Here is a 21,267-nt window from a genome sequence, read left to right as displayed (position 1 = left end):
TTATTGATAATTGAATGAATGGTTGATGAGAAATATCAGCTTAACATTATTTTTAAATTATCTATAATGCACAAAGAATATACCAAGTGCTGGACCAAACACAGAATTAGTCATAGTTATCTATTCAGCCATTTTACTGCCTAATGGAAGACAAGATCAAAGGATGGATGAGGGGGAAAAACAATTAATAGAGCATAGATAGGTGAACTTTTGCTTGAAGTTGTCAGGTACGTGGCAAGAGTTGCTATCTGCAGGTACTTTGGAAAGTGAATGATTTCATAGAATTCCAATGACTCAGTTATATCTAACATACTTTGAAATTCACCAGTAATGTGTACTCTGGGATATCTTTAACAAGGATCAATCGTCCTTTTGACTTTGACATAAACTTTGCATGCTGCTCATTGGCTTATGTGCAGTTCAGAATTTGACACCTGATAGTGCTGCTGATTATGGGTGGAATACTGTCTTCCTTTTATTGAACTCTTTCACACTCCATGGTTTTTACACCTACTGTCTTATTGAATTGTCATAACTGTAAAATAGTTTTGAAATAATTTTTACTATTTTCCCCAGCTCACAAGCTCTCAGAGAGGTTATTAATATGTAGTACACAACTCACTAAATGGTACAACTTGAAACCTCACCATACCTGATGCAAACCTCATGATTTTAATACCTCAAAATGCTTTACAATTAGTAAACTGACAATTTGACTCATGAAGGGGCACGTCTACTCTGCACTGTTACTCTGGAAGTGTGTAGAATCACACCTAACACATGTACCAGTTACTGACAATGTAGCCATAACAGCCTGACAGAACTTTTGTGACAATCCCCATCATTTAGTCAGCAAATAGTGTAATACATATGCTGAAGTGACTTAGAGTTAGTTTTGTAAGACTCCTCATGATAACTGAAGGGATAGAAATTGTTGAGTTGTCGTTTCTTTGCAGAGGCAATTTGCAATAGGCATCTATATAAAGCAAATATCCAAACATTGGTTTAAAATATTGCTTCAAAGTGAAAATATCCTTTGCTGTTTCCTGATGTCCTGTCTCTTTTATTTCTTGTTTTATAGGTGAATTGAGATGGCATAAAGTAAAGGGAGTAATAAATAACTAAAACAGCACTGGCTTAGCTAGACAGCCAATATTAAACATAAAAATATTGCTGTGATTGCAGTTGTTATTGCTGCCAATTTGGTCAGAAAGAAATAATCCTGGTTTGAAATGGAGGGAGATCTAAAAGTAATTCTCTTTGGAGGGTCACGCCATTCCTAGTCCTTTATTTGATTTACTCTGAAAGATTTAGTGAGAAAAGAAATGAGAAGAACAAGGGAGGGATGGAAGGCCAAGAAAGATAGTGCAATGATATTTTTGCATTCTTTGCCCTGTTGACTTTTTAAAAGATAAATGTTGTTATATTTTCTAAGTGGAAAAAATATACATTATATAAAATTTGGAAAATTCATACAATAAAAGAGAATCTTTTTATGAAAAGGAGTATCTTGCATACTTCTGCTCCCCAAAAGAAAATCACTACTCTAATTTTGATTCATTTTTTCTAGTTACAGGTTTTAATTTTTTTATTTTTATTTTTTAAATTATATTTTATTGATTATGCTATTACAGTTCTCCCAATTTTTCCCCTTTTATCACCCCCCTTAGTTCATATCCATGGATTGTACATATAAGTTCTCTGAGTTCTCTGTTTCCCATACCATTTTTGACCTTTCCCCATCTATTCAATGCCAACCAATTATGCTTCTTCTTCCCTGTACCTTTCCCCTGCTATTCCTCCCTTCCCCCTCCCCACTGAACTCCCTCTGTGTGATGTCTATTTTTCTGATTCTGTTCCTGTTCTAGTTTGCTTAGATTTTGTTTTCATTGTTTTTCTTTCTTTTTTTAGGTTTATTTGTTGATAGTTGTGAGTTTTTGTCATTTTATATTGTTCATATTGTTGATCTGCTTTTTCTTAGATAAGTCCCTTTAACATTTCATATAATAATGGCTTGGTGATGATGAACTCCTTTAACTTGACTTTATCTGGGAAGCACTTTATCTTCCCTTCCATTCTAAATGATAGCTTTGCTGGGTAGAGTAATCTTGGATGAAGGTCCTTGTCTTTCATGACTTCAAATACTTCTTTCCAGCCCCTTCTTGCCTATAAGGTTTCTTTTGAGAAATCAGATGATAGTCTTATGGGCACTCCTTTGTAGGTAACTGTCTCCTTTTCTCTTGCTGCTTTTAGGATTTTCTCTTTGTCTCTAATCCTTGGTAACTTAATGATGATGTGCCTTGGTGTGTTCCTGTTGGGACCCAACTTCTTGGGGACTCTCTGGGCTTCCTGGACCTCCTGGAAGTCTATTTCCCTTGCCAGATTGGGGAAGTTTTCCTTCATTATTTGTTCAAATAAATTTTCAATTTCTTGCTCTTGCTATCTTCTTCTGGCACCCCTATAATTCAGATATTGGAATGTTTCAAGTTGTCAAAGAGGTTCAAAAGTCTCTCTTCATTTTTTTGAATTCTTGTTTTTCATTCTGTTCTGGTTGAATGTTTATTTTTTCCTTTTGTTCCAAATCATTGATTTGAGTCCTGGTTTCCTTCCTGTCACTGTTGGTTCCCAGAATATTTTGTTTTATTTCATTTTGGGTATCTTCCATTTGTTCTTTCATTTTGTGACCAAGCTCAATCAGTTCTGTAAGCATTTTGATTACCAGGGCTTTAAATTCTCCATCAGATAGGTTGGCTATCTCCTCTTCACTTAGCTCTCTTTCTGAATTTTTGCTCTGTTCTTTCGTTTGGGCCCTATTTCTTTGTCTCTGGGCACCTGTTAAGTTGTAAGGGGGCAGGGCCTTAGGTATTCACCAGGGCAGGGCAACCCTCTTTGCTGTGTTGGGCTCTGTCTGTGTGGGAGGGGCCAGAGAGGGAACAATGCAGCTTGCTTGCTTGGCTCTAGCCCCCCTTTCCAAGGAACTCTCCTGTGAGACTGGGAGTTTCTCCTACTGCAGCAACTGCCATTGTCCACAGCCACCTCTGAGTCTCAGTTTCCCCTAAAGTCACCCCCGCCTGTGCAGCCTGCCGCCTCTCTGCTGTTTCACTCTGTCCACCATCTTACCGGGCTGGTTGGTATGGTTGACTGTTTCTTAAATTCTGTGGTTGTCAGAGTTCCATTCAATTTGATTGTCTGGCACTTCTGGTTGTTTACTGATTTCAGACTGGTTGTCATCCTCCTTTTGGTTGTGTAAGGAAGCAAAGGGTTTCTACCTACACCTCCATCTTGGCTGGAACTCTAGTTATAGGTTTTTAAAAGGATATTTACATAGCTGACCATATTGCAAATTTAATTTATGTTTTTGAAAAGCACTTTCTAAATAACTAAAATAATGATCAACATTAGTCTTTGAACATATGATTGTGCTTTAGTTTGAATCATGATCGTTTGGATATTCTTGGGATTACTTCCTTTAAAACCAGGAAATGCACACACATACACACACACATAATCTTTTATATATTATTTAGGAAAAGTTAGAAAATTATCTTATGTTTATATGTTCCTAATATCTATGAATGCTTTATTTTGTCATCCAACCAACAACTAAGGGAAGGACTAGGCCAAGGACTATGATACAAAAAGTCAGATCTCTAGGATCCCAAAAGAATATAATTAATCCTATCTTCAAGAAGGTTTAAAGCTCTTTGGGGGAAAAAGCTGACTGAATTTATTAAAAGTTTTTCATAACATAACTCATAAAACAAGTGCAGGTAATTAAATACCCAAAATATTTTGAAAATCTAATATATAGAATTTATAAGTAAATTCTGTGATTGTATTACAATCGGTATGTTACTGATTACAATCTCAAAAAGGTAGTAAATAGCATTAGGTAAGTGTTATACAAACACAATAAAAATAGGCATTGACTTCATGACAATAAAAGAATTTTACTATTCCAGAATTGGTTGTTTTGAAAAGTTGAAGACATAGGAGACATACAAAGAGGTTTATCACAGATAATTATATATTAATAATAAAAAAAAACTAGAAGTAACCAAAATGCCCAACAGAATCCTAATGGATAAATAGATTATGGTATTCACTTTCTATAGAATACTATGCAAACATGAAATAGGATGTTTAATGAAGCATTTCTAAAGTTGTGGTTAAATGTTTGCATTGTAATATTAAGTATTAAAGACATTTGATGGATGTCTATTGCTTTTCAGTGTTTTTACAGTTTTCTTTTTATTCATTTATTTTTATGAATATATTGGGGTGACATTGGTTAATAAAATTATATAGATTTCAGGGGTACAACTCTATAATTCATTATGTGTGAATGTATTGTGTGTTCACCACCCCAAGTCAAGTTTCCTTCCCTCACCATTTATTGCCCCTTTAACGTCTCCTACCTCCCCTGACCCACCTTTCCCTCTGATAATCACCATACTGATGTCTGTGTCTGTGTATTTTTTTATTTGTCTTTTTTGCTTAATTTATTCATCTTTTTCACCCAGCCCCCCTCCCCTCTAACAGCTGTCAGTCTGTTCTCTGTATCTATGCCCCTGATTGTATTTTGCTTATTAGATTCCACATGTAAGTGAAATTACATAGAATTTGTTTTTCTCTGACAGGCTTCTTTCACTCAGCATAATGTTCTCCAGGTCCTTCCATTCTGTCACAAAGGGTAAGATTTCCTTCTTTTTTATGGCCAACTAGTATTCCATCATGTAGATGTACCACAGCTTTTTATCCACTCATCTACTGATGGACAATGGGCTGCTTTCAAATCATGGCTATTGTAAATAACACTGCAATGAACATAGGAGTATAGAGTTTCCTTTTTAGAAATGAGAACATATATCATACTGTGCATACTCCATGATAGCTTGCATTTCTATATACTTAATATTATAATTTTTCAAGCCTTCTACAACATGATTTTAAATATTTTTCTACATTAAATATTCTTCTACAACATGATTTTAAAAGACTGTACAGTATTCCTTATTTAGATGTCCTTCAATTAATTTCACCAATATTCTATTATTAGACATTTACATTGCCCCTTTTAAAAACGATATGAATCTCTCTTTCTCTCCCTTCCTCCTGATATGCTTTTCTCCCTCTCTTCTTTTCTCTCTCCTTCTTTAAGATAAATTCTAAAAAGTTGAATTTATATATCAAGTATTATGTAAATTTTATGTCTTTTGATTATTTCCATATCTTAGATTCATCTATCCCTAAAAACTTGTTTTTATTTTTAGTTGTCAGTGCTTCAGCTTCCCTCCCCAATGCCTAGAGAATGAAGACATCAACCCCAGAGCCAAACAAATTCCTTACTCATGCTGTTTAGCATGGGAGGATAATCTCCTTGAACTTGGCTCCCATTTCTCTTCAATTATCACAAATCCACCATATCCATGGACTTACAATCCTTTCCATTTTCCTTGTTCTTCAAGAGCAGTGAGTCCCCTTCATGTTGTTTCTCTATATAGACTCCACAGTTTATATATAGTTCCCAGCTTTGCCAACCAGAATTTAATGTTTTGCTCATGAATACATGCTTTCAACACTACATACTTTTCATTTAATGAGAGCAGTCTATCCAGTCATCCACTTTTCCTCTACAGTTGTAAATTATCCAGAGAACTTCTCTAGAAGTTCCTTTTCAAATCCTTGAAGAATTACACCCATAAGGTGTTTCAAATACATATGCTAAAGCACCTTCCCTACACTTGACCACCAGTGAGAAGCACAAAAGCATTCCTCATCAACAACTTGATAAATTACATCTTTAAACTAATGATCTCAAAGCTGTTCTAATTAAAGGAAGTGGCTCTTTGTGTTCTGTTCTGAGGAATTTATGGGATAATACTGACTTTGTAATGCAAAATTCTGCCAAAGAAGTCAGCTTGATGTATATACAACTTTAAAGCAGGACACATTTCCAATAGTTTTCAGCATGCCACCTGGCCAAATGGCATGGTTTTAGACACAAATTAGCTACTTGTTCCATTCCCATTGAATAGTATGCTTAATAACTCAAAAGACAGTCACAATAAATTCCTGTGTCTAATGCAGAGTTTTACTCAGTCCAGCAGATCTTGTCTAGCAGCTCCTTCATCGTCATGTGGTCCCACTCTTCTGCAAGGGGAGCCTTCCATGGGGCATCACTGGGAATCTACATTCAGATGAGGATTCAGAGAGAGAAAATGTAATGTTCTACTTTAAATAACTATTTTAATAGTATTAAAAACTCTAACTTAAAGAATGAAAAGGTAAGTTTACAAAATCCCTCAATAGTGCCTTTTACTGGAAAGTCAATGCTGTCTGTGTAGCTTTTCAATTATAGATCTATATACCACATAATCCACATTTAATTCATGATAACACTTTCTGTACAGGAAATAGAAACTATGTTGTAATTAGTCCATTTCCAAATATCAGTGACTAATTTACTTATTTAGAGAGAACATTCATAAGTTCAACTCCTTAACAAGGATTAAACAGCTATAACAAATCACGTTTAAACTGGAGTTTCAGGTCAAGCTTTGTGTGTATTTTCTCATAGGTTGATGGTTTGGGCATAGTGGTGACTGAAAGACCCAGAGGTCCTATTTTGCTACGTCCTGAGGATTTTCTAGATTAGAAACATCATCCCAGGAAGGGTGAGTGATATGTGATCTTCTCCTCCCTCACAAGTGGTATACAAATAGCAGTCTGTTGGGAATATCACTCTTTTAGAGGTTAGAAACAAGTTTACTTATTCTTGTCACAAATCTTTATTGAGAGTTACTATGTGCACACAATGTGCTAGGCATTTGTGATATGTTGCATCTTATTTCTTTTAAGGACTAAACTTATTATAAAAAATACAAATGTAGTCACAGAAGCTTTGGAAAGCTTTACCTCTTGTCCCATGATATCCATTGTCCTCCAAAGGTTGTTATGATCTAGGTAGGTAATTGGATTCCACACAGGTGGGAATGGGCCCCTGAATTTGTATGATTTGCCCTGTGAGATATGAGATATTTTTTAAAGGAAACATTTACTACAACATAAAAGCAGTTAAATCTGCTAAGTAGGTAAATGTCTGCAATCAATATCATGTTAGTTATTAATATGCAATACACATTCAAGTGTTTTAGTTCCTTATGGCATCAGAGCCCTACTTAACTTTTTAGCAGAGATTTCAAATGAAATTCTCTTACCTAAATAAATGTAGTGCCACAATAAACACAATAAAAACATTGCCCTCTGAAATTGGACCCTTCACCCTACATTTAAATTATGCAAAATTTAAATGTCAGTACAGAAGTAGGATTATCTAAATTAATTTCATTTGCCAATGATACCTGAAAATATCTAAGTCAGGATATCTGTGTTCTTAGAGGGTCAGCAATTACAACTATAAACATTATATGAGGCAGAAGGGGATGAAAAACCAATCACAGAGGTGCAACCATCTGTACGAAGAGTCACAAAACAGGGCCCAGAAAGCTTTCCCAAAGAATCAGATGTGCTTGCTCTACTCAGAAGTTCCCACAGATCAGCAAGTTCAAAGCAGAAAGAGACAACTTCACATCACTCCTTGGGACGTATATACTACCTGGTTCCTCCAACAGGGTAGGGATACCTTAACACAGAGATAAATAAAACACATTTTCCAAGGATAAATAATAACACAGGCTACAAGTCATCTCTGGAAGGCTTAACTTGATGCATGAAATATAAGGACATGAACAAAAGCCACTTTGGGTTTATTTGAAACCTGAGTCAGGAGTCATCTTTTAACTGAATCAAAGTAATTCAAGGTCCACAGTTAAGTGAAATATCACAACTCTCAATCATCCAGTAAAGGTTTATCTCATGTTGATTTTTGTAGGCAGAAAACTTGAGTCACAAAATAAAAAGAAATTTCATGTTTGTTCAGTTTTTTTGAGGATTTCTTTATTTATTTTTAAATTTGTTTTTAATTACAGTTGGCATACAGTTATATTAGTTTCAGGTGTACAAACATAGTGATTAGACATTTATATACCTTCCAAAGTTGGTTAAGTCAGGTATCCATCTGACACCATACATAGTTATTACAATATTATTGACTATAATCCCTATGTTGTACTTTACTTCCCCATGACTATTTTTATTTTTAATATATTTTATTGATTATGCTATTACACTTGTCCCATTTTTTCCTACCCTTTATTTCCCTCTGCCCTAAACCCCCCCTAACCTGCATTACCCCCCTTAGTTCATGTCCATGGGTCACACATACAAGTTCTTTGGCTTCTCCCTTTCCTATATTATTCTTAACCTCTCCTTGTCTACTTTGTGCCTACCATTCATGCTTCTTATTCCCTGTACCTTTTCCCCCATCCTCACCACCTCCCCTGATAACCCTCTATGTGATCTCTATTTCTGTGCATCTATTCCTGTTCTAGTTGTTTGCTTAGTTCGTTTTTCTTTTTTTAGGTTCGGTTGTTGAGAGTTGTGAGTTTGTTGTCATTTAATTCTTTGTATTTCTTTAAAGATTGTCTTTATTTATTTTTAGAGAGAGGGGAAGGAAGGGAGAGAAATATCAATGTGTGGTTGCCTGTTTAGTGCACCCTACTAGTGAACTGGCCCACAACCGAGGCATGTGCCCTAACTGGGAATCGAACTGGCAACCCTTTGGTTTGCAGGCCCATACTCAATCCACTGACCTACACCAGTCAGGGCAACTGTTTGTATTTTTTATCTTCTTCTTAGATAAGTCCCTTTAACATTTCATATAATAATGGCTTGGTGATGATGAACTCCTTTAACTTGACCTTATCTGGGAAGCACTTTATCTGCCCTTCCATTCTAAATGATAGCTTTGTTGGACAGAGTTATCTTGGATGTAGGTCCTTGCTTTCACGACTTCAAATACTTCTTTCCAGCCCCTTCTTGCCTATAAGATTTCTTTTTAGAAATCAGCTGATAGTCCTTTGGCACTCCTTTGTAGGTAACTGTCTCCTTTTCTCTTGCTGCTTTTAAGATTCTCTCCTTATCTTTCATCTTGGGTAATGTCATTATGATGTGTCTTGGTGTGTTCCTCTTTGGGTCCAACTTCTTTGGGACTCTGGACTTCCTGGAAGTCTATGTCCTTTGCCAGATTTGGGAAGTTCTCCTTTATTATGTTTTCAAATAAGTTTTCAATTTCTTGCTCTTCTTCTTGTCCTTCTGGCACCCCATGATTCAGATGTTGGAACGTTTAATGTTGTCCTGGAGGTTCCTGAGCCTCTCCTTATTTATTTGAAGTCTTGTTTCTTCATTGCATTCCAGTTGAATGTTTATTTCTTCCTTCTGCTCCAAATCGTATCATTCATTTGAGTCCCAGTTTCCTTCCCTTCTCTTTGGTTCCCTATACATTTTCCTTTATTTCACTTTTCATAGTCTTCATTTTTTCCTATATTTTGTGACCATACTCAACTATTTCTGTGAGCATACTGATTACCTTGAACTCTGCATCTGATAGGTTTGCTATCTCTTCATTGTTTAGTTGTATTTTTTCTGGAGCTTTGATCTGTTCTTTCATTTGGGATATATATGTGTGTGTGTGTGTGTGTGTGTGTGTGTGTGTGTGTGTGTGTGTGTGTGTGTGTGTATAGTCTCAGCGGGCCTGTTATGGAATAAGGGGTGAAGCCTTAGGTATTTGCCAGGGTGGGCAACCCACGTGAGTGCGTTGTAATGTTATACATGGGGGAGGGGTCCAAGAGGGAGCAATGCTGCTTGCTCAGCTCTCAGCTGACTTTCAGTCACTTCCTGTGCTACCCACAAGCAAATTGGGCCCTTGTGGTGCTAATTCCAGGGTGGGTGAATTTGTGTACACTCTAGGACCTTGGTCTCTCCAACGAAATCTCCTGTGAGGCTGGAAGTTTCTTCTGTGGCCGCAACCCCCACAGGATTTTTCAGTCAGAGGTTTTGAGGCTTTATTTCCCTACACTGGAACCATGGGTTGCACAGCCTGGCTCTTTCCCCAGTTGTTCCTCCCAGTTTATCGGCATACAAATGTGGGACCACCTGCTCTGCCAGTGCCCGCCTCACCTAGTCCTCCAGCTGCCACCTTGCTGTGTGTCCTCTCCACCCCTCCTACCAGTCTGGATGAATGTTTCTTCTTAACACCTTGGTTGTTAGACTTCTATACAGTTTGATTTTCTGGCAGTTCCAGTTATTTTTTGTTTTTAAATTTGTTGTTGTCCTTCTTTTGGTTGTGCAAGGAGGCAAAGTGTATCTGCCTACACCTCCCTTTGGCTGGAAGTCCCATGACTATTTTTATAACTGGCAATTTTTACTTCTTAATCTATGTTCATTCTTGTATTAATTCTGTAGTCATGTTTGTCTTCTCTCTCCAACAAGATTCTCAGAGAAGAGTTATTATACAGGCTTCCATTCTTTTCCTATATTAGCATTTTCCAGAGAAACAGAAGTAATATAATTTGTTTGTATGCAGGGGCGGGGAGAGGGAGATTAATTTTAAGAAATTGTTTCAGTGTCTCTGGTTATATTTTGTTTCCTTTTTTTTCTATTTATTATGTTCCAGTTAAAGGTGAGATAATATGGTATTTGTCCCTCACCGTCTGGCTTATTTCATTTAACATAATGCTCTCCAGTTCCATCCATGCTGTTGCAAAGGGTATAAGCTCCTTCTTTCTCTCTGCTGTGTAGAATTCCATTGTGTAAATATACCATAGTTGGGAGGGGACAGTGAGGAGAGGGGATTACAGGAACTACTATAAAGGACACATGGACAAAATCAAGGGGGAGGGTGGAAGTGGGGGAGGGACAGGGGTTTGGCTGGGGTGGGGTGGAGGGATGGGGAGAAAAGCCACACAACTGTAATTGAATAACAATAAAAAAATAAAATTAAAAAAAAGAAATTGTTTCAGGCAATTGTGGAGACTTGGCAAATCCAAAATCTGTAGGGTAGGCTGGCAGGCTATAGGGGAGAGTTGCCATTTAAGTCCAAAGCAGTTTGCTGCCAGCATTCCCTTGGGTGAGACTCACTCACATTATGGAAGGCAATCTGCTTTATTCAGAGTCTATTGATTTAAATGTTAATCTCATTTTGAAAACTGCCTTCACACCATCCAAGTGTCCATCAATAGATGAGTGGATAAAAAAGCAGTGGTATATACATATAATCTTCACATTTGTGACAGCATAGATGGACCTAGAGGGTATTATGCTCAGTGAAATAAGTTAGAGAAAAACAAATACCATATGATTTTACTTTCATGTGCAATCTAGAGAACAATATAAATGAACAAACAGAACAGTCAGATACAGAGAACAGACTGAGGGTTGCCAGAGGGTTAGGGGACTGGGTGAAAAATGTAAAAGGATTGAGAAGTACAAACTGGTAGTTAGAAAATAGTCATGGGGATGTAAAGTACAGCATAGGGAATGTAGTCAATAATATTGTAATAACTATTCATGGTGCCAGGTGGGTACTGGAAATATCAGGGTAGCACTTTGTAAAGTATATGATTGTCTAATCACTATGTTGTACATCTGAAACTAATATAAAATAATACTGAATGTAAAAATATTTTTGATTAAATGAAAAAATAAAATAAAGAAAACCTTCACAGAAATATCTAAAATAGTGTTTGAAGAAATATCTAGGTATTGTGGACCAGGCAAGTTGACACAGAAAATTAACCATTACACTTCTTAATCAACTTTACTGAGATATAATTTGCATAAAATGAAACCATTTTAAATGCACAATTTGGGGAGTTTTGGCTCATGTATACATCTCTGTAATATTTAGCACAATCAAGACATAAAATATTCTTTGGAGGGACTAGAGAAAGAATATGTATGAATGACTCACACACACGGACGACAGTGTGAGAACTGACTGTGGGAGTGGGGGGGTTGGGATGGGTGGAGGAAGGCAAAGGGGGAAAATTGAAACAACTGTAATAGAATAACAATAAAAATGATTTTAAAAGACATAAAATATTCCCATCATCCCAGGAAATTCTCTATTGCCCTTTCCCAGTCAATTCCTGCCCCATTTCTTGCCACAGACAACCATTGATCAGTTTTCTGTCACTATAAACTGGTTTTGCCTGTCTTAGATTTTTTTTAAAAAATACGATCTTGCCCTGGCTGGTGTGGCTCCGTGGATTGAGTGCTGACCTGTGACTGAAGGGTCGCCAGTTCAATTCCCAGTCAGGGCACATGCCTGGGTTGGGGGCCAGGTCCCCAGCAGGGGGCATGTGAGGGGCAACCACACATTGATGTTTGTCTCCCCCTCTTTCTCCATCCCTTCCCCTCTCTATAAATAAATAAATAAATAAATAAATAAATAAATAAAACACAATCTTGCAGTATGTATGATTCCACATTTACCTGGCTTCTTTTGCTTGGCATAATGTTCTTGAACTTTGTCCATGTTGCATTTTGTTTCCTTTTATTGCTGGGTAGTATTCCATTGTGTGGATATACTATGATTTGTTTATCCATTCCCCTGTGGATGACTATTTTCTGTTTTGATCTACTGTAAATAAGGTGCTATGAACATTCTTGTACAGGTCTTTTTGTGTACATGCTTTCCTTTCTCTTGGGTAAATGCATAGGAGTGGAATGTCTGAGCTGTATGGTGGGTTCATGTTTAATGTTTTAAGTTTTAAAGTTTGAAGTTTTAAGTGTTTTAAGTTTTTCAAAGTGGTTGTACCACTTCACATTTCACCAGCAATTTCTGAGAGTTCTACTTGCTCCACATCCTGCCCAATACTGTGAACTTTTCTTTTATCATGCTTTATGCTTTAAATACACTTTTTATTTTAGAATAAAATCTTCTTTATATTAGATTTAGAGAGAAGTTGCAGAGATAATACAAAAAGTATCCACATACCTGTCAACTAGTGTTCCCTAATGTTAGCATCATACATTTATCAAAACTAGGAGACTGACACTACTTATGAAATTTCCAATTTTATTTCAATTTTACAAGTTGGTTGACTAATGTAATTTTCTGTTTCAGAATCCCATGCATGATACCACAATGCATTTAGTCATCAATTTTCCTTGGTCTCCTCAGGTCTGTGATAGTTTCTCAGTCTTCCCTTATTTTTCATGACCTTGATGGTTTTGAAGAATACTTCTCAGATATTTTGTAGAATGTCCCTCAATTTGTATTTGTGTGAAGTTTTTTCGTTGTTGTTGTTTTTCACTTTTAGACAGGGTTTGGGGGTTTGGGGGAAGAACACAACAGGGGTTCTCATCACATCAGGATATACACCTGACTTATCACTGGTAATGTAAACTTGATTCCTTGGTTAAGGTGGTACCTGCCATGTTTCTCCACTATAAAGTCAGTATTTTTCCCCTTTCCATGTATGGTTCTTTGGAAGAAAGTCTCCGAGTTCAGTCCATCTTCAAAAGGAGATGGTGGGAAGTAAGTTCTACTTTCCAGAGGGAGAGCATCCACATAAATTTTTTAAATTCTTCTCAAAGGAAGATTTGCCTCTTTCCTCCTGTTATTTATTTATTCAAACTTTTGTGTTATGTCAGTATAGACTTACATATATTTACTTTACACTTTGAGTTGTAATCCAATACTATATTATTGTGTTATTATTATATTGTTGTTGTTATTATTGTTGTTGTTGTTGTTATTTTGCTTACATTGTTCTAATTCTAGTCATTGGGAACTCTTGTATCCTTTTGACATTCCTCCATCCTTTTGTTTCTTAAGCACTTCCTTCATTTCTGGCACTAGAAGATTCCCCAGGCTCATCTTGTACTATCTCTGTTCCAGCCCTAGGTTCTGCCATTACTCCAAGGAACCTTTGTTCCTTTTATCAAAAGAATGATATTTGGAAGCAACTTCTGACTGCTAGGTGTATGCTGGCTTAAAAAATAAATGGCTTTATTGAGATATAATTTACATACCATCCCATAAAATTTACATGCTGATTCTTAAAAATCTCTACATATGCCTCCATCAGAGCTCAGCACATAGACTTACTCAGCAGAAACATATTGATTGACCCATGGGATCACTCTCCACAAAGGACACATGGATCCCTGCCCAGCTCTGCCTCTCCTAAGCTGACTGACACAGAACAAGTTAGTTGCACAATCTTGTTAGGCCCTAGATATCAATCTTTCCAATTCAATGTCTCTTAGCCTTACCACCTTCTTCCAGAAAGTATGCCCAGATTACCATGAACAACTGGGTGACTTTCTCAGTGTCCCAAGTTCTTCATTTACCTTTCACCTGCCACTGATTTAACTGCACCAGCTTCATGAAGCCAGCTTACCCAGATCAAGTCACGGCTCTGCCACTCACTAGCTGTGTTAAGTTGCTTAAGGTCTCTGTGCCTCAGATTACTCATGTGTCAAATGGGATGACAGTAACTCATAGATGTACTGGAAAGATGAAGTGAGTTGATCCATGTAAGTTACTTTGAACACTGGTTGGCATGTTGTAAGTTGTCAATAAATGTTGTAATTACTGCAGTTGCTACAGTTGTAATTATAATCTTTGCATGCCTAAGACCTGTTGGCATAGATCGTTGGCACACAGTAACTTCACAATAAATGTTTAATATTATCTCAGCTTAAAAGCAGACCTCTCTGCTGGTAGGAAGAAGGCAAAGCCCAGGAGTTACACTTGAGGTAACTGTTATATATAACATCACACATATGTACATATATATTTTATCCTTATAGAAAATTTAAGAAAACTATAAGAGAAACAGTAAGTATTTATAATCCTACCAAGTAGAACTCTATCATGGCTATTGGCATTTCAGCATGTTTCTTTCATCTTTTTATATATTTTATACATTGTACAATTAAGGTCTTTTATACATGTTATTATTGTCCTGTTGTTTTCAGTCAATGTTGTATTCTACATACTTCTAATGTTGTTCATTTACTCACTAGGCATATTATTATTATTATTACATAATACTTCATAATATTCACAGAACAGAAGTTCTCAAACTGTGGTCCAAGGACCCCTTTAGGGTCCCCAAAACACATTCATGGAGTCTTTCTAACCACACATGAAGGAAGGTGTCCTTCATATACTTCAACCAAAACAACATATTGCAACACCTGAATGCTAATGCATGAAAGAGAATCCAGCTGTCTCTTATTGAGCCAGATGTGAACGAGATAAGTAAAAATTAAATCAATGTCACTCAACTTGACTTTTTGTTTTAAAAACTATTTTCTTCATAAAATATTTTAACTTGCAATAGGGTTAGTGTTATTTTAGTAGAGTTAATAGATAATATTAAAAATTCTCAGTTTCAATTCTTAATATGGGAAATATAGAGTCATGTGATGAAAAGCTTACTTGAAGTTCTCAATAATTTTTAAGAAATGTAAAAGTTTGGGAATCACTGGCCCTGACTGGTGTGGCTCAGTGGGTTGGGTGTTGTCCTGTAAACAAAGGGTTATTGGTTTGATTCCTGGTTAGGGCACATGCCTGGGTTGCAGGCCAGGTCCCTGGTTGGAGGTGTGTGAGAGGTCCCTGATTGAGGACATGCAAGAGGCAACCCATTGATGTTTCTCAAAGCACTGGAAATGCAGGATGGCTTTCAAGAAGCCAACAAAACTGATTCACATGGGATCTAGTTTGTAAGAAAAGAAATTTAATCTTCTTTATGGAGGAGGAGAAAAGGAAAAATAGGCAAATTTACTTAGGCAAATAGATTTCTTTTTACGTTCACGTGTTCACATTTCTAAGCACCTGGAGCTGGCACTGACACTGTCTTCTGATTGTATCATCACATGTTCAAAGTTCGAGGGAGGGGCAGACGACAATGGCAATGTTTTTGGAAACTGCCAGCAGCACTGAAGCACATTAAAAACCTAGAATTGTCTGTGTAGGAAGAAATGGGAAAGATGGGGGTGGTAGTAGCTGAGAAACTAGGCAAAGCCCTGCAGGAGTAATAATAACAACAAATAACAATAGCTAACACTGAGTATTCAGTCTGTTCAGGCCTTGTTCTGTGCACTCTACATATATTGATTTGTTAATTTTCACAACAACCTTTTCAGATGGAGAAACTGAAACACAAAGAAATTAAATAATTATTTGCCCAATGTGTCAAAACTAATAAATTGCAGCAGGATTTAAATTCAGACAAAAGCTAATGCTTTTGATCATGAAGCTTCCCAGCCTCTTAATTATAATTATAATTATTAAACACCACTTGTCAGACACTGAGCTAAAATTTTTAATTAAATTATATGCAGTGATACCTTGCTACGCGTCATTAATTCATTCTGGAACTTGTGCTGAAACTGATGAGTACTGAATGATGAAGTGTTTTCTCTTGCAGGGTGGTGTTATGACTCATACAAGTTCTAGCAAGTGTGATGAGTCCTGAGTAAGCACCAAGTGCTGAAACATTAGTTTCTCATCAAAATGCAATGAGTACAGAGAGTTTGATGAGTTCTGAAACCAACAAGTACTGAAGTATGACTGTAATTGAATTCTCACAACAATACAGTCAGTAAGCTGCTAATTTTATGTTTAATATTACAAATGAGTTTTGATGCACAGAGAGGGTGATAAACTTGTTTAAGTACATCAGCTTGTATGCAGTGGAAACAAAATTTAATCTCAGTTTTGCTTATTCAGAGTTTAAGGTCTTAGTTAGGTCTCTTCTCTTATGACCCACTGCTAAGCTGGTTTAAAGGTCTCTTTCTGGAAGGCATTTAGGGCCAGTAACTACTTCCGGTAAGGGAGGCAAAGAACTGTTGGTGGTTTGGGGTTGATTGCAATTTTGAAAAAGTGGTCAGAGAAGATCTTACTTAGAAGATGATATTTAAGTGATAACATGAAAGAGGAGAGGGAGAAAACCATGCAACTGTTTTAGGGTGGTGGAGGGGAGTGCCTTTAGGCAGAGGCCTCAACAAATGTCCTGAGATGGGATTAGGAATAGACTGCAGAAGGCATAGGAAGGAGGCAGCTTTATCCTGTCTCTTTTTCTATAATAATATCTCCTTGCCCACTGGAACACATCCAGGCTCTTGGCCCTTCTTCTCAAGGTTGCCAGAAGAAGGTGGCTGCTAAGAAGATGGCCTTTGTGCTCTGGTCAAGCAGTTTCCTTCATCTCAGCAAGCCATCCTCATCACTGTATTATTGCTACATTTTTTCTCAAAGGCTCCTTGCCTTCTAATCTTCTTCAGTACAAAGCTTAAAACACTTTCTATGCCCAACTCAAGACTTGCCTTCTCCAAGGCTTCTGAAATTCACCTCACATTTGATCAGTGCTCTAAAGATCAAGTTCACTCCATTTGAAGTCCCTACCATATTAGCTTACATTTTCCCAAGTTATCTTGATACTATTCTCTAGGTGTTCTACATGGGTATCTCTTCTCTCTCCAGCTAGTTCAGGAAAGGAACCAATCATTTGCATCCTCCCATAATGCTTAAGAGTGTTATATATTCAATTGGTGTTTGATGAGCACCAGATGATTGGATGAATGGCGCTACAGACTAAATGTTTGTGTCCCCCACAATTCATATGTTGAAACCTAAACCCTAGTGTGATGGTATTTGAAGGTGGGTTCTTTGGAAGGTGATTAAGTCATGAGGGCATCCTCATGGCTGAGATCATTGCCCTTGTAAAAGAGACTCTAGACCTGCTGGTGTAGCTCAGTGGACTGAGCATGGGCCTGTGAACCAAAGGGTTGTTGGTTCGATTCCCAGTCAGGGCATATGCCTGGGTTGCAGGCCAGGTCCCCAGTTAGGGATATGTGACGGGCAACCACACATTGATGTTTATCTCCCTCTCTTTCTCCTTCCCTTCCCCTCTCTCTCAATAAATAAATAAATAAAACATTTTAAAACAGAGACTCTAAAACTTTCTGCCACGTGAAAATGTAGCAACATCAAATCTACTGGTACCTTCATCTTGGAGTTCCCAGCCTCCAGAACTGTGCAAAATAAATGTCTGTTGTTTATAAGCTACCCAGTCTATGGTATTCTGTTATAGCAGCCTGAACTGATTAAGGAAAATAGAATTAACATTAGAAGAGGAATTCTTCAGGGCCTAAGTCAGCATCTGACTTAATGCTTTCTAAACAATCAAAATTAATTTCTTCTGAAAACACTTAAAACAAGTATTTAAACTAGGAAGCTGAAAATTGTACCTCTTCCCCCAAAAGACCCAATCAATGTCTTTATCATCTTTATCCTCATAATATCTTGTAAATACACCTGCCAAGGGAGATAGGCCTGAGTTTCACAGGGGAGAGTCTTGAAAATTGGCTGATACAGTCCCCTCAAAGGATAAGAATCTGTTGAGAAGGATGCAGAGTTTTGTGCCCTTAATCCTTTGCTGCTTATATCAACCATTTCCAGTCATATCATATTGCAAGCCATCAGGACACATGATTGATGCCAAGAGGTTGTTTTCAAAGCACTATGCCCACAGTTCAAATCCATTTTCCTGCACCATTTTTTTTCACTCTTTCAGTTTGTAGGCACATAAGTGCTTATTTGATCAAATAGCACAGGCATTTAAATTATCCTAATAAATATCCTTTTACTTAAGGAAAATAATTTTGAACATCCCAACATATCACCCAACATGCACCAGCACTAGCAAAATTCCAGAGTGCTCTGGCCTTGAATGATGCTTTAGCTTTTCCAGGAGAAATCTTGGTTCAAATAAAAGCCTATGCTATAAAAATGCTAGGGATTATAAGAAAGCTTGAAACTTGAAAAAGTGGTTCTTGCTCTTCTTTAGGACAAGGGCCCCTCTGAAAATGCATTGAAAACCATGAGATCTCTCCAGGAAAGTACATACATACAAACTGTTCTGTACATAAAACTGGAGAGTGTACCAGAAGCTTATCTTTGGCCCCTTCCCTAAGAGTTTAGGGATTTGAGGTTGAGAAAGTGTGGTAAATACCAAGTGTTGGTGAGATTAAGGAGTAACCAGAACTTTCATCCCATACTAATCAAAAACTGTGCTAGTATCTACTGAAGTTCCATATGCACATAGCTTCTGACCTGCTTCTAGATACATGCCCAAGGAAGTATTCCCCAAACACATACATGAAAATGTTAAATGTCCATTAACATTACTATGGATAAATAAATTGAGTTACATTCCTACAACGAAATATAATACAGCAATAAGAATGATCTACAATGACCCACAAAGAAAAATCTGATACTATGTTCATCTGAAACCATGTTTAAAGGACAGAGGAGATTCATAGCAAAGAGCAATGAGGCCAAGAAGGTAGCTATGCTTTAATCACATACCTGGAAGCTGTTCTTTATGAGTTCTTTATTTGTGAAGTCAGATCACTGTCCCATGGTGATTAACTGAAACACTACTGTGTCTGTCTTAACAACACTTACGACTCACTACAGAGGTGTTCAGGCTAGTGAGGGGGTAAGGACCTGGGTAAAACAGGTGTTCTTCTTCTATTACTGTGGGGTGAGGTGCAGCAGGGAAGCATAACTACTCTGAGAAAGGACAGCTCTCACCCAAGTGTAGGTATGGATTATCATTTGAGAAGACTCTTGCATCCATCTAGAAGCCAGAGAATGGGCTACACATCCCAGTCATTAAGCATCACTGCCTTTTAGACTTATGGGTTCTTTTGCATAAAATAACTACTTAATTTTTATGCCATGCTTAGTAACGACTACCTTTTAGTAAGCACTTACCATATACATGGTAGTTCTCATATATCATTTTTTTGTTTATTTTATTTTATTGTTGTTCAGTTACACTTGTCCCACCATTCTTAATTCTCACAAATCTTTTGGGGAATAGGTACTGTTAATAAACCCTACCTTTTAATAACAACTTTATTTAGATATAATTCACATACCATAAAATCAATCCATTTATTGCAGCAAAATACATATGCATAATGTAAAATTACCACTTTTGCCATCTCTATGTGTGCAATCCAGTACCATTAAGTATATTCACAATGTCATGCAACCATCACTACTATTCTTTTTCAGAACTTTTCATCATTCTAAATTGAAATTTCATATCCATTAGACACTAATTCGTTTCCCCTTCCCATTAACTCCTGGAGACCTCTATTCCACTTTATGGCTCTCTGAATTTGCCTATTCTGGTATCTCATATAAGTTGATTTTGTGTACTATTTATTACACTTCGCATAAAGTCTTGCAGGTTCATCTATTTTGTAACATGCATCAACATTTCATTTTTAAGGTTGAATAATATTTCATTGTATGAATATACCACATTTTATTTATCTACCCATCTGTTGGTGGACAACCTTCCCTGCATCACACAGCTAATGAGAGTTTTTCAAATTCAGCTGTACTTAAGGTCAAGCTAGTTTCTCAGCTCATGCCACATCTTATGCATCAGGAGATCCCAGATCTGAATGGTCACTGGTGCACAGACAACAACAGGCAAAAATATTGCCAGATTCATATCCATGCCACTCTGTCTGCTTAAATGTAATTGTGACTTTTAAAGCCTTAGGCACAGAGACAAATGAAAAGATAACTATCAAATTAGACCTAACACTGTATTTAGCTAAACAATGCAGAGAATCAAAATTATCTTACAGATTGGCTTAGACCCAGGAAAAAATCGCTAAGCATTGTACTTCTAAGTGTTACTAACACTTGGGCAATTTCTTCTTTCATTCAGTAAAAACATATTAACCACAAGGTAAGAGATAGGCACCATATAATGCTCTGAAGATACAAAAATAAGAGATGGTCCCAGGGTCAAGGACTTTTAAAGTCCAGCTGAAGAGGCAGCTCCACAGAAACAGAGAATTATAGCATCATAATTAAAGCATGGTACATGGCTGGCTTCATGACCATTACCTGGTTACATGGCTGTGTATTGAAAAGCTCCTTAGTGGAACCCCCAGTCTTTGGGTATAGGGAACTATTTCATGAAGAGCACAGTCAGCAAGATTCATGACTGCATCTATCTTATCCCAGACACTGCTACACCTCTTCATCATGAGCCATATCATTGGCCAAGTGGCAAGGTCTGCAGAAGCCCCAATAAGTAAAGGCTGGCCTAAAACCAGTAAAGAAAAGACTACCACTTGGACTATCCATGTGGTCAATGTGGTGGATGCTGTAATAAGCTTGCCCACATCCTCATTGAGAAATAAGGGACTTATTTCTTCAGCTGGTAGGAGTGTGGCTGGCAGGAAACCATTGGTTCTTAGCCCCTTCAGGGATTACCCTAGCTGCAGAAAAACTACTTTTCCCAAGGTTAG

At 37.1% G+C, this 21,267-nt stretch overlaps 1 protein-coding gene across 1 annotated transcript in view; it reads right to left on the bottom strand.

Moving 5' to 3' along the window:
- Positions 1–21,267, bottom strand: part of MAOB (monoamine oxidase B) — a 131,264-nt gene that overhangs the window by 31,635 nt on the left and 78,362 nt on the right. The window contains exons 4-5 of the mRNA XM_024580009.4: positions 6,919–7,023; positions 6,099–6,190 (exon numbers count right to left, since the gene is read on the bottom strand). Of these exons, the coding sequence (XP_024435777.1) occupies positions 6,099–6,190; positions 6,919–7,023 (197 nt within the window). The remainder of the gene's footprint in view (positions 1–6,098; positions 6,191–6,918; positions 7,024–21,267) is intronic.

This window comes from Desmodus rotundus, chromosome X (assembly GCF_022682495.2).
Source record: "Desmodus rotundus isolate HL8 chromosome X, HLdesRot8A.1, whole genome shotgun sequence".
Lineage (NCBI taxonomy): Eukaryota > Metazoa > Chordata > Mammalia > Chiroptera > Phyllostomidae > Desmodus > Desmodus rotundus.
The sequence above is the reverse complement of the archived record's forward strand: the minus strand, read 5'-3'. Positions and strand labels throughout refer to the sequence as shown.